The sequence below is a fragment of the Bactrocera neohumeralis genome, chromosome 6 (assembly GCF_024586455.1).
Source record: "Bactrocera neohumeralis isolate Rockhampton chromosome 6, APGP_CSIRO_Bneo_wtdbg2-racon-allhic-juicebox.fasta_v2, whole genome shotgun sequence".
Taxonomy (NCBI): Eukaryota; Metazoa; Arthropoda; class Insecta; order Diptera; family Tephritidae; genus Bactrocera; species Bactrocera neohumeralis.
Genome location: NC_065923.1, coordinates 3,544,848 through 3,556,924, shown reverse-complemented (window position 1 = coordinate 3,556,924; position 12,077 = coordinate 3,544,848). Strand labels below are relative to the sequence as shown.

The window sequence follows — 12,077 nt, the reverse complement described above, 5'->3', positions numbered from 1 at the left end:
GTTAATTGCGGAGTGGGCGGCAATCTAACGTCATTCACAAACATAAATATGGGTGTAAGTACATCTGTTTGCTTGTCCGTATGTATGTAAATGAATGTGCAACAGTTTTTCATCGCTGCATTTCGATTACGCCGCACCACTTGCTGACATATAGCCTGTTCCTCTGAAAATATGTGCACATCTGCGCATGTAGGCGTGTGTGTGTGCGCATTTTATAGCTGTCAATAAATGTTGAAATTCGAAACTGTGGCATCGCGGGCTGCATAAATGCCCACACCGCAATAACCGTAATAATAATAGCCCAAAAGTCGAAAAGCCGCTCGCTGTCGAAGATGCAATGAGGCGCAAGCGTTGAGAGAGGGTGACGAGGGTGACCACAAAACTGCGGCAACGCGAAGCGCGCTGTGTCATTTGCATGCGCTTAATGAAGTCATTTCGATGTCCGTCCATGCGGTTAGTTTTGCGTGGGCCGACCCTATCATCAGCCACCGTTATATTTTGTATTGCAGTTGTTGTTGCTTTTATTTGTAGCAATCATCGTTTTCACTCTCACTTGACTTCTGTGCTGCTGTGCTGCTGTGACTTCGGCGAATCGCTTGACGCAACGAATCAATTTTCTTGCACCATCATTACCTCGATGATGGTGGGCTTATTGCAGTTGGTGGACTGATATTTATATTATTATTGGTTAGGCAGCGCGTTGGCACGATTTAAAACATATTAGACTTTACATTTTTTTTATACATAATTATTTATTATTTACTAACTTAATTAGTTCTGCATCCCGTTTCTGCTGAAATTATCGTTTCTGAATAACAGACCCTTTTTCTTTTTACGAGACTCTTTGGTTTTTATTTAACGTCGAAACTCAAATTTGACAATCATGACAAAATCATAAAAAATTAAATAAAAAAAGGGTGGCAAATGTTGCCTAAATTTCGGCGGATTCATTGCTGCTAGCGAAGACAACCACCAAAATTGCTTAGAAATTTGCCGCGTTGCCAATTTTCTTTAACAGTGTTAAGATCACTTTTACAGAAAGTAATGGTTTTTATAAATGTTTTTAAACGCTTTGAAATAAATTGTTATATGTAAGTGTACCAGCAGTTAAGGGATCGGATACTCAAATTTTTCCTGCCCAAAAACAATCAAAATTTTGGGTAAAAAAAAGTTCTGCCATTTTGTAAACTATTGATTATTTTCGCTCGAAGTTCACAAAATCTTACCGTAAAAATGTCCTTCTTAGGCCAGAATCACTGCAGCAATGAAATACCTGTTTTTTGACGTCGTTGGAAATTGTGGGAAACTCGAAAACTATTTAGGTTAGGTTAGGTTAGTAGTTGGACAGCTTAGAACGCCGAGATGTTTTAGCCTCAGTCGTGTAAAGGCTGAAGAAGGGAACAAAAAGTGCCTAGATGTTTCCACATCACCCTCCTCCATGCAACTTTGACAACTAGCCTCCGCCAAGACTCTTAGCAATACCGCACGGATGCTTACTGGACAGTATTCAATAAGAACTCTAACGATTGCGATAAAATGAACTTGGCTTAAGACAAGAAATTTGGAAGATCTTCCGCGTTCTACTCTAGAACAAAAAGATTCAACCGGTTCCATTCCGACGAGTACGGCCTTGAAGTTGACAGCGATTCTGCTGTGACCAAGCAAGCGAGTCGGGTGATGATGCAGCCTAATGCTATTTCTTGTGATAACAGACACTCCTTTATTAGCTTTGAGCGCACATTTAACGAGCTTAATTTAGATCTTTTGTTAAAAAAATTTAACTATTTGCACCAACCCCGAGATACCGGTGTTATATATGCATTTTTTACTTGGCTGTAGTACACTCGGAAGTTTGCTTTCCTTGACAAGACATCCCATATTCGATCTGAGCGTATTTAAAAATCGATCGAGAAGAGGTCTTATGTATTACACCATGAAGCTGATCAGTCAAATTCTTTCTAGTTAATCGCTTAAACATCCTTCGTTTTGGTGAGATACAACCATGTTTTCCATTTAGAAATTTCTTTATGTCCGACAGTTTTTCCACACTCCAATAAAAAAAAAATGGCGTATGCAAAACTGTGAATCATACAAAATTGCACAATTATTTTTACGCACTCCTCTTTGTATTTCCGGTGTGTCGCAACACAAAGCAGCACTCCATTGCTTGCCAACAATTAAATGTTGACGCCATTGGCCAAAAATTCAAAACAATTTTTAGCCACGCATCGAAAGCAGTCAAACGTAAAGCGGAAATTTGTCGCCAATGGGAAACAGAAATCAATTTTTTCTGTGTTAAAAAACAAAACAGTGGAAATAATAGTAGCAGAATGTCAATGGGAGCCGACTTTGAACGATTTGTGGCGATAGCGATCGCAGGCAGCGATCAATGAAAGAATATTTCTACAAATGTGTATTTCCCAGACAATAAACGGGCACGTCGCATGCTGTCATTGGAATCGCATTTTGGGTCAATGACAAAAAAGCAACAACAGCAATAAAATACGCGCACCGAAACACACATAAATCAGGCATTTAACGATCGCATTGCGAAATTAGCGCTAAACAAATTTGAGAATGCAAATCAAATCAAAACAATTGCAAATTTCTGTATTGACTACGAGATTACACACACACGTGCACACAAGCGTGCTTGAATAGACTCCAGCGATATGCGAAAATTGTTAAGCGCAGCGGGTGACGCGCTGCCGTTTCGGGGTGCGTTCATGCGAATCGTCGTTGGCGATCGAACGCATGCGAGCACCACATAAACAGTTAGTTAGCGATCGTGTGCTGTTGTTGTGTATGGTGATTGGCGTTGTGTTGCTGATATTTTTTGCTTTCAATAAGGGTTAGGCTGATGTGCGCACACATGTCTTTGTTTGCCGATCGGCGCCGATCAAATGATCAGATGACAAAATTGATCATTTTCAATTTGAATAAATTCAGCGTATACATATACAGAAGTGGGTGTGTGTGTGTCTGCATTTAGGCGCGCACACCAGCAGTTGCCAATGCGCTGCTTTGTGCTGCGATCGATTTTTGATCGTTTTTCGATCATGTTCGTTCACTTCATTTTATTAACATTTGTTTCTGTTGTTGTTGTTGCTGTTGTTGCTGTTATACTTTACTGCATGTGTATCTACGGTTGACTAGCTGGAATTGATTTATGCGCCAGCTGGGTGGTCGCGCACTAGCGCAATCGGACGCGCCACCGCTGCGCCGGGCGATCGGACACACACACGGTTGGGCACAACCCACGAGCGTGAGTGAACGCGTTGCGGTGGCGTTTGGTGTTGAGTTTTTATTTTAGCGGACTCTTGATTTTTATTAATTTGGATTTTACTTGGCGCGCTGCATGTGAATTTGCCATTTTGGCCTTTTCATTTTGCTGGTCACACATAAATAATATACATATGTTTGTATGACTATTTATGCGATTGAATTTGCGTGCATGCTAACTATTGATACCTTTCCTTTTTGTTGTTTTTGTGAAGGAGTAGACTTTTGAAGTTCTTTTATATTAAGGCTTAGTAATAAAGTTCTCAGAATGATCGGTAACATATTCTGATTCCATTTGCTAATATCCTTTGACTTTTGCTTTTTGTCCAGCTGATCATTCTTCTTCTTCTCTCTTTACCAGCTGATGATGTGGTTCATAAATATCGACTAGGAAATACTACGTTTATGAAATGTACTCAAGATCAAATTTGACTCGGACCGATCCATTTAAACTTCACGCGCAAAGCGGATCGATATAAAATTTTACTAGATATCTATACTTTTTTTCGTTCGTAGGAAGTTTGATTTCCATATGTCTTATAGTGTGTTTGACAGCTGTTTTTTGCGATGCTAAAGCTTGTTTTAGCGATTTTCAGGTATTGACACAATGACCTCATGGTGCGTTCCCAGAAAAAGACTTTTCCATTTCAAAAACAGAAAAAAGTCACAGCGAGGAATACGGAGCATTGCCTCTCGTTTCGTGTTTGACTAAAACTTAATATTTTTCCATTTCACAGTTCGAGCGAAGTTTAAAGGATTAATCCGAGTCAAATGTGGTCTTAAGTCTCGTAAGGGGTTTTATTTTCAGTGATCACTAACAAAAATCGTGCTAAAATGGGTTATTGTCTCTTGGTTATCGTAGACTTTACCTTTCTTATTGGAAATTAGATTCATCCCCTATATAACGGTGTCTGTATTAATCTGCTCTTTTATGCAGCTCTGGAGATATCAAACTGAAATTTGGTACAAACGATTTTCTGGTGTCTAAATAAGTTCTAAAATGAACATAATCGATACAAAAATTCAGAAAACTGTCAATATAACGGTTTTCTATTATTGAGCTAGCGCCTGAAAATATAACCAAAAAGGCACCAAAATGGTTGGAAATTACGTTCAACCCTCGTATAACGGTTTCATTTTCTTTCTTTAATTTGCAACAAAACGAGTTTTCTTCAACACTTTCGCAAAGTTGAAAAAATATGTAGACTTGGTTTTCTCTCATCTCATGTAGCGGTTTTTTATGTTCAAATATCATTGATTTTACATCTATTTATATATTGATAAACATGTATATGTACATAAAAGTAAAGATAAAAACAAAAACTGACACATCTGAATAAGATTTTACACACACGCAATGAGATCTTCCTGACACGAAATAAAGACACAGAAAACATTCTTTTTATTTCTTTTTATAAGGTGGGCATTAGTTGCCGCCTGTTATCGATGACTCACTTCAGTAGAGAGAAAAAACTAAACATCTCAAATAAAAGAAACTTAGAGTATTCGACTTTTGGATATTCGCTTTCGTAAAATCAGTCAGAAGATTCAAAAATAGCCGTGATTAGCTAAAAATCACGCTTATTTGTTATGTTCAACTTTACTAAACAGTTTTTTCTTTGCAAAGTTGAGAATTAAGAAAACTACCACTACACCCCTCTCCGCAAAGAAAATCTTTCAAAAATATCGCTGCTTGAAAGATTATTTATTCAATTTTTGTTTTGTCGCAACACAGCTGCCCGTTTTGCTCAATTTTTATTACATTAAAGTCAAAAAATGAGTTGCTCTTAGCGCTGATTTCGCGGCGTTGAATGTTGCACGTCAGCGGTAGTTGGTAATCGGCGCCGAGGCATGCAACCAAGCGCACATGTCGCTCCAGCGCACATATGATGTGCAAATTAAACGCCCCGCAAGCGCCGAAGCAGTGAAAAATTGCAACAACGTCAGCGCAACTCGCCAAAATTTATAAAAAAAACTCATAAAATTAAAAAAAAAAATCATGAAATTAAAGAAAAAAAATAAAAAAAATAATTTAAACTTCATTTCGATATGGCAACGGGCTACGCAGAATGTGGCGTCGCGGCTGAAAACTTTTGCAATTTTTTTATAGCAATTTTTTTTGCTGTACATTGTCTAACTCGTGCGTGTTAGCTGGATGGATGGCCTCACATTTGCCGCAACTGCCGAAACACAAATTTGGTAAATTTTTGATTTTACATTCCCTTGGGGGTGAAATTTTGCGCTGATGATTTTTTAGATTTATTTATTTTTTTTTAACTTTTCACAAATTTGAGTTACTTTTTCACTCATATTCGCCAGCGCTTTTTGGTTTTGCAATAATAACTGAAATTAGCAAAATTGCCAAAGTTCGACTTGCATGATTTATCTGTAATTTTGCATCACAAACCAATGGCTGAGCCAGCACACACACACGCCTGCATTTTTGTATGTGTGTGCGCGCTTACAAAAGTTCAAACAGACGAGCCAGCGCTCCATGGCTCGCCCGTCCGCGCCAAGCAAAGTGTTGATAGTGTCGGACGCTGACTCGCCCCGCCACGCCGCTCTCGTGTTGCAAGCGCACATGTTTTAACATACTTTCGCGTACGTCCACAGCTAATAGTTGCAGACATCTCCATGCATTAATAATAGTTTCATATTCCCCGCATTGTTGCTGTTGCTATGATTATTTTCCAACGCTGTTGTTGTTGTTGCACTGGTTTTAATGCACCGCTTTGCATGCTAAACGTTTTGGGAAAGCCCAAAAAATTTAGAAAAAACCGCTTACGGTAAATCACTAAACATCAATCGATTTTTTTTACACTTGCGGGTGTTGTTACCGTAATTTCAACTGTCGACGAAAGTTAGTGGCTGCATGGCATTTTATCTTTTCGCCAGCACCAGCACCCAACAACAACAACAGCGGCCGTCGCACATTTATTTTGGCCGCACATTACCCGCATGCCGCTGCTTGCGCTCGCACGCGCCCTCTCCCCCTCTCTCTCTCTTACACTCACACATACACATATCTCGCGCCCGTGCAACTCTGCTTGGCCACTAATCTCAATGCCGCTTTTCTCACCAACCTTGCAATTGCTGTTAGCTGCCGGTGTTTTTACTGTTATTTCTGGAGCTTTTCATTACTCTCACTTGACTTCACCGTTATTGTGCTTCATTTTTCTTTCATCGACGGGCGTTTGTCGTAGTTTTTTTGCGGTTTTTTTGTGCAACACGGCGCCCTCGTCGCACTCGTAATATGTAATCTATTCAAATTTTTTGGCACATGATGTAAAAATCTACCACTCAACCACATAATATTTGAAGTGTGCAACAACAGCAACACTGGGGCAGGTTGTTTGTTGCAATTGTTGTTATTCAATCTGTTTTGGCGCATTGAAAACTTTATAATTTTTGCTTATTCGATTATGTCGGCGATATTTCCGTAATTTTGTTGTTGTTGTGTTTTTGGTTTTTTTCTGGCTGCTATTTGAGAGCAAGCGGAAAGCAGTTGCATGCATTCTTGCCATTGGCGGTCAGGTTAAATATCAGAAAAATCAGACGAAAATTGACAGGCATAACATATGAGCATGTGCTCTGTCGTGTCTACATACATACATACATACTTCCATATTACCATGTATGTATATACATGCTTATGTATGTAGTTGTATGCGCTGCCGATTTGTGGCAAGCCTTTGAATGGTGCGAGTTTTGCATTGATTTAAAGCGATCTGGCGTTTCAAATTATTATATAACGTTGTTTTATAAGAAAGCGGATTTAGTAGAAAGAGTGCATTTTTTTTAAATCATAATTTATGCATAATTCAAAATATAAGGGAGCAACAGAATTTTTATTATGAAAACATGGGATATTGAGTAGAAGTGTTTAAATTTCCTAAAACATTTTCATTTCATTTTCATAATATCTCTTGAAATCATTGAACTTATTATTAATACTCTGGTTTAAATTTCAAACAGGTGGCAACTCTTTTTAAATATACATGCAGCATAATTGTGACTTAAACTTGTGTAGTTTGATACTTATTTTGGAATACTTCAAAAAATTTAATTGTTAAAAAATATAAATAGGTGGCAACTCTCTTAAAAAAAACTGTTTTTAATCTGATACCTCAATTGAATTTTTTTTCTATAACTTTAATAAAAATTTTATAAACATGTTCGAATCCTTCTCAACATTACTGACACCTACTCTTCGAAATATTTTCAGTTAGATATCCATGGCATCCAACATCCAAAAGTCTAAGAAACTTATGCAAATCGCTTTGGTATAATTTATTTTTTTTCAACTCCAAAACCTTTATAAATGAAGTTCGCCACTTATCTGATATAGATATATTATATTCTGTTCTTTTTGTGTACAAATTGTTTCAATTAATTATTCTATTATTAAATATTTTTGCAGAATGTCCTTTGGCGTAAAGGATGGCCACTTACAACTCCAACAGGCGAAGTTATTCTACATTTGGGGGCTCTTGATGATGCCTTAGTACGTCCAGGCGATTTATATTTGTGCGTTAAAAGTGGTAAGTGGATATTTCATTCAAAAATATAAAAAAAAGGTCCTCCCCCTTCAAACCAAAAAGTTTCTCAAGGTCTATCCTGTGGAGATCATTGAATATTTAACAAGATCTTGTATTACCTATATGCTAGTACTAGAACATAAATGCTTAAATCGGTTAATAAAATAGTTATTTCATCGATTTTAATTAGAAATCGAAAGGCTCGAAAAAATATATATTTTTTGCAAGCGCGTTTTTGAGTATAAAGCAAATAAATATTACTTAAACGAGGCTATAAATACTATTTTGCAAAAATATCGACGACAGCGATACTTCCCGAAATATTTGCTACTTTACATCGAGATCGGTAAAGATTAGCTAAAAAATAGTTATTAAAATTTTTAGTGAATATGATTTAGTAATCAATTTTATGGAAAGAAACAAGTATAAACATTTTTGATACGGCACGGAGGCTCATCGTTTACATAGCTATAGATATGATTACACTAATTTGCAGTCATTTTGCGACTGTGAGCCCTTTTCTTGACATGAAAGTGATAGCAGCACGCAGATTTTTTCTGTTGTAGTCAAGGTGTGTAGTGGTCAAACCACCATCATTTACTAAAATGACCAAAATAGCTGTACGTGATGGAAACTTTTTGAACTCAAATTCGTCGCAGGTGTCCCGCTCAAACACTCCACTGCCCTATAAGCACATCAGTGGAAATGTCTCCTTCATTGTTTGTTTGTTGAGTAGTGTTCTTAAAAGTTAGCTTATTTAGCTGTAGGGATCATGAAAATTGCGTATTTATGGTTGCACCACAGAATAGCTTACATGTAAATTTTTAATTATTTATTGGAAATCGATCTAATCGATCTAAGCAAAATTAAGGAATATTTTCAATCATTTAGCTCATTTCTGATACAATTTCTGCAATTACATAATATAACCTTTATAGACAATTTATCAAATCATTTTAATACTTTTAATGGATTAAAAATCATACAAAGAAAACCTACTCTTAATTCCACTCTTCCACAGGTTTTATGAGTCATGTTAGTAGTCTTCTTAAGCCTCAGTTAAATCATAAGTGGCGCTTATATACAAAATCAATATATATATATATGTATATGTATATATAGGCACTTTGAACCCTCAAACAATTTTTCAGCATATTTCATTAATGAAAAATGCTCACAGAGTAGGACCCAGCTAAGCTTAGAAGTGTCTTGAAGACTTATAGGCAGTGGTATTTGGGCGCTGTCTTTGAGTAGAAACCAGTGAGAAAAAAATATGTGCCAATAACTGTGACAGATAACAGCCTGACCTGTTTGCAACTCGCATCTACACGATTCTTAACAATATCACATTGATCTATCGCCAATTTATATAGCTTTTTAATGCGCAGATCCCAACACATACTCAAATATTCAATAATCCGAATATATAAAAGTCTTATAATCACTTTTCATTTCACTTCCTTTCAGTTGATAAAACGGAAACGCCACAATTGCATGTGGTTTGGCGGAACGCCTCAAACGGCTTACAAATACAACAACAACAAACACAACGGGCACACGCAAGTGCAACGGCCACGTTTGCTATCTGCGACGCAGCAGCAGCAGCAACAACAATTCAAAGTCATTGCATCGATTTCAACGCAACAACAACAACAACTGCAACAGCAGTAGCAACCACCCCACCAACACATTTAAGCGCATTAACACTCGAAATGTTGACGAGTGACGAATTGCCGCAATTGTTGCAACACTTGCTGGTGGGCGTTGAGCACAGCATCGAGCGGGTCTCGTTGAATGAGCTGCAAATGCCCGCCTCGACGACAGCAGCAACAGCGACAGTGCCGCTGGCATCGGACGAGGCCAACAATAATGGCAAATGCATTGGCAACAACAACAACAACATTAGCAGCAGCGGCGGCGCCATCAACAGCAGCTTAATGCGCTGCAGCAACAACAATACAATAACAAATTCACCGAAATGTGCATTACGACGCAGCGAATTGATCACCAAAAACAAAGTCCTCAACAACAAATTCATGTTGCGACGCCTGACCAATCGGCAGGACAGCATGAATTCCACGTCGTCGGGACAGAGTTGCGGCAGTAGCGGAAGCACCTCCAGCGAGGAGCTATTGCGTTGCAACGGCAGCCATCAAAACAGCTACAACAACAACACAAATAATAATAATAATAATATCAGCTCGCCGTGTGGCAATGCCAACACATCGGATCCGTTGAAAATGTCCGCGGGCGCCACAAATTCGGCGAGCACCTCACCGGCGTTGCCACTCTTCTGTTTGGGCAATTCATTTCCGCACATCGATAGTGACGAGGAGAATGCCGATGAGAAGCGCAGCGCGCATGGAGAGGGTGAGTGAAGTTGTGGTTTGAAAGTGAATTGAAAATATTTGATTGATTTATGGAATATTACACAGTGTATAGTGTATGAATAGGTGGCATGTGTGCGAGCTTTAAACATAAGACTTAAGATACAAACCTCTTCGCCAATTTTTTTACAAATTACGAATGAAAATAATTAACTAAGATTGTTAAATTTATGAAGTCTTCAAAATTGTTTTTTAATAATTTACACAAAAAAACTTTCTCTATCGCAGTTTCTTAGGGCAATATTACCATCCCATAAACAGTCCTAGATTTATAATAAGTGTTGCCTACATTTCCGCGCGCAGATAATTGAGACAAAATTGCAAAAATTTTGAAAACATATATTTAATTATGCTTTTGAGTAATGTAATTATGAAAGAAATATATAAAACTTTTGTAAAGGTCACATATCTCACCTTTACTAATGGAGATTCAATCGAATTTTTGGAGAATTTTTTTGGAAGGGAAAGAAATAATTTTATATATAATATTTAAACATCATCCGAAACTTTTTTGGACACGAAATCTTTGATATTTTGACTTTGGGAAGCAATTGCCCTATGCATCTCGCATGTGTATTCTTGGGCGGCGGGTAGGATGCAGGTCGCAAATTCTATGGGAAACAAAAAATTCAAAGAGATTCATATTTGTTAATAACGTATCTTCTAGTTAAACTAATAGAATTAAAAAAAATTTAAAATTCTCCAAAATTTTAAAAATTGAAAAAAATGTGGCTTTCCGCTTTCTGCTCAAGCGCTCATATATTTGCTAGACGCTCGGTCACTATTTCCCTTCTAGCTTCGACAATATTTCGAATTCTAATTTAAAACTTTGGAGAAATATTCTTAGATTATTTTTAAAGAGATTTAAGCAAAAAAAATTGATTTTTTGAAGCTTCTAAAACAGGCTCCCTCCTTAATACAAAAACGAAAGGAAGCGATAAGTTCGGGTGTAACCGAACATTTTATTCTCTTGGAATTTGTAAGGAACAAAGGTGGAGATTTTATAAATATTAAACTTAGACACTGAGTGACACATCTTTCATAAGACTTGTTCAAAAACGAAAATCATTATTTACTATCACTACAATAACTACTACAAGGTTCGTTCCAAAGTAAACAGGAAAAGTGGTTTTTTGGCAAAATCAATTTATTTTGTTCAAACTAATCTCCTTCTGCATGGAAGAGCTTTTTGCACGGTCCAAAAGCTTGTCGAACAAATGTTTTAGCTTGTTGGCCGGTATGGCCGTCAGTATTCCGGTACATAACGCTTTCCTTTCATGGGCAAATGCATTTTTCTGAAAAGGAAGAAGTCGCACGATGCCACATCAGGTGAATACGGGGAGTGATCAATGGTTAAAATGTGATTTTTCGTCACAAGCGTGGATCGATTCTGAGCAATTTTTGATCGACAGTCAATTTGTGTGCAACAAACCGTGCACACACCTTTCATAAGCCCAAATGTTCGTTCAAAATGCGATAAATCGATGTTTTGGAGATCTTCAATTCCATTTCCATGAATTTCAATGATGACTTCGGCTGATTTTTGATGAATTCACGCACAGTTTCGATGGAATTTCCGGCGATCACGGATTTTGATTGGCCCACATGTTGATCGTCCTTGATGTCCTTACGACCACTTTGAAAACGTTGAAACCACTCGTACTTGTTTCATCAATTGAAACGTTTCGGTAAAAGTTTTAGCGATTTTAAAACAAAATTTAATGTTGGCTCTTTGTTCGAAGCTCATTTTCGCACCGACCAAGTTTTTATTCAAGGACTTGACTTTGATTAATCAGTTTTATGCCAACTAAGGTATATAGCCGAAGTTCGACTTGTATAACATATTCGCGGACTGTCTTTGTCTTGCTTA

General features: G+C 37.5%; 1 protein-coding gene across 5 annotated transcripts in view; it reads left to right on the top strand.

Moving 5' to 3' along the window:
• LOC126762212 (uncharacterized) overlaps positions 1–12,077 on the top strand; it is a 186,186-nt gene that overhangs the window by 84,127 nt on the left and 89,982 nt on the right. For all 5 annotated transcript variants that reach the window (XM_050478783.1, XM_050478781.1, XM_050478782.1 and 2 more), the window contains 2 exons: positions 7,703–7,823; positions 9,288–10,190. In XM_050478783.1, coding sequence (XP_050334740.1) covers positions 7,703–7,823; positions 9,288–10,190 — 1,024 coding nt within the window. The remainder of the gene's footprint in view (positions 1–7,702; positions 7,824–9,287; positions 10,191–12,077) is intronic.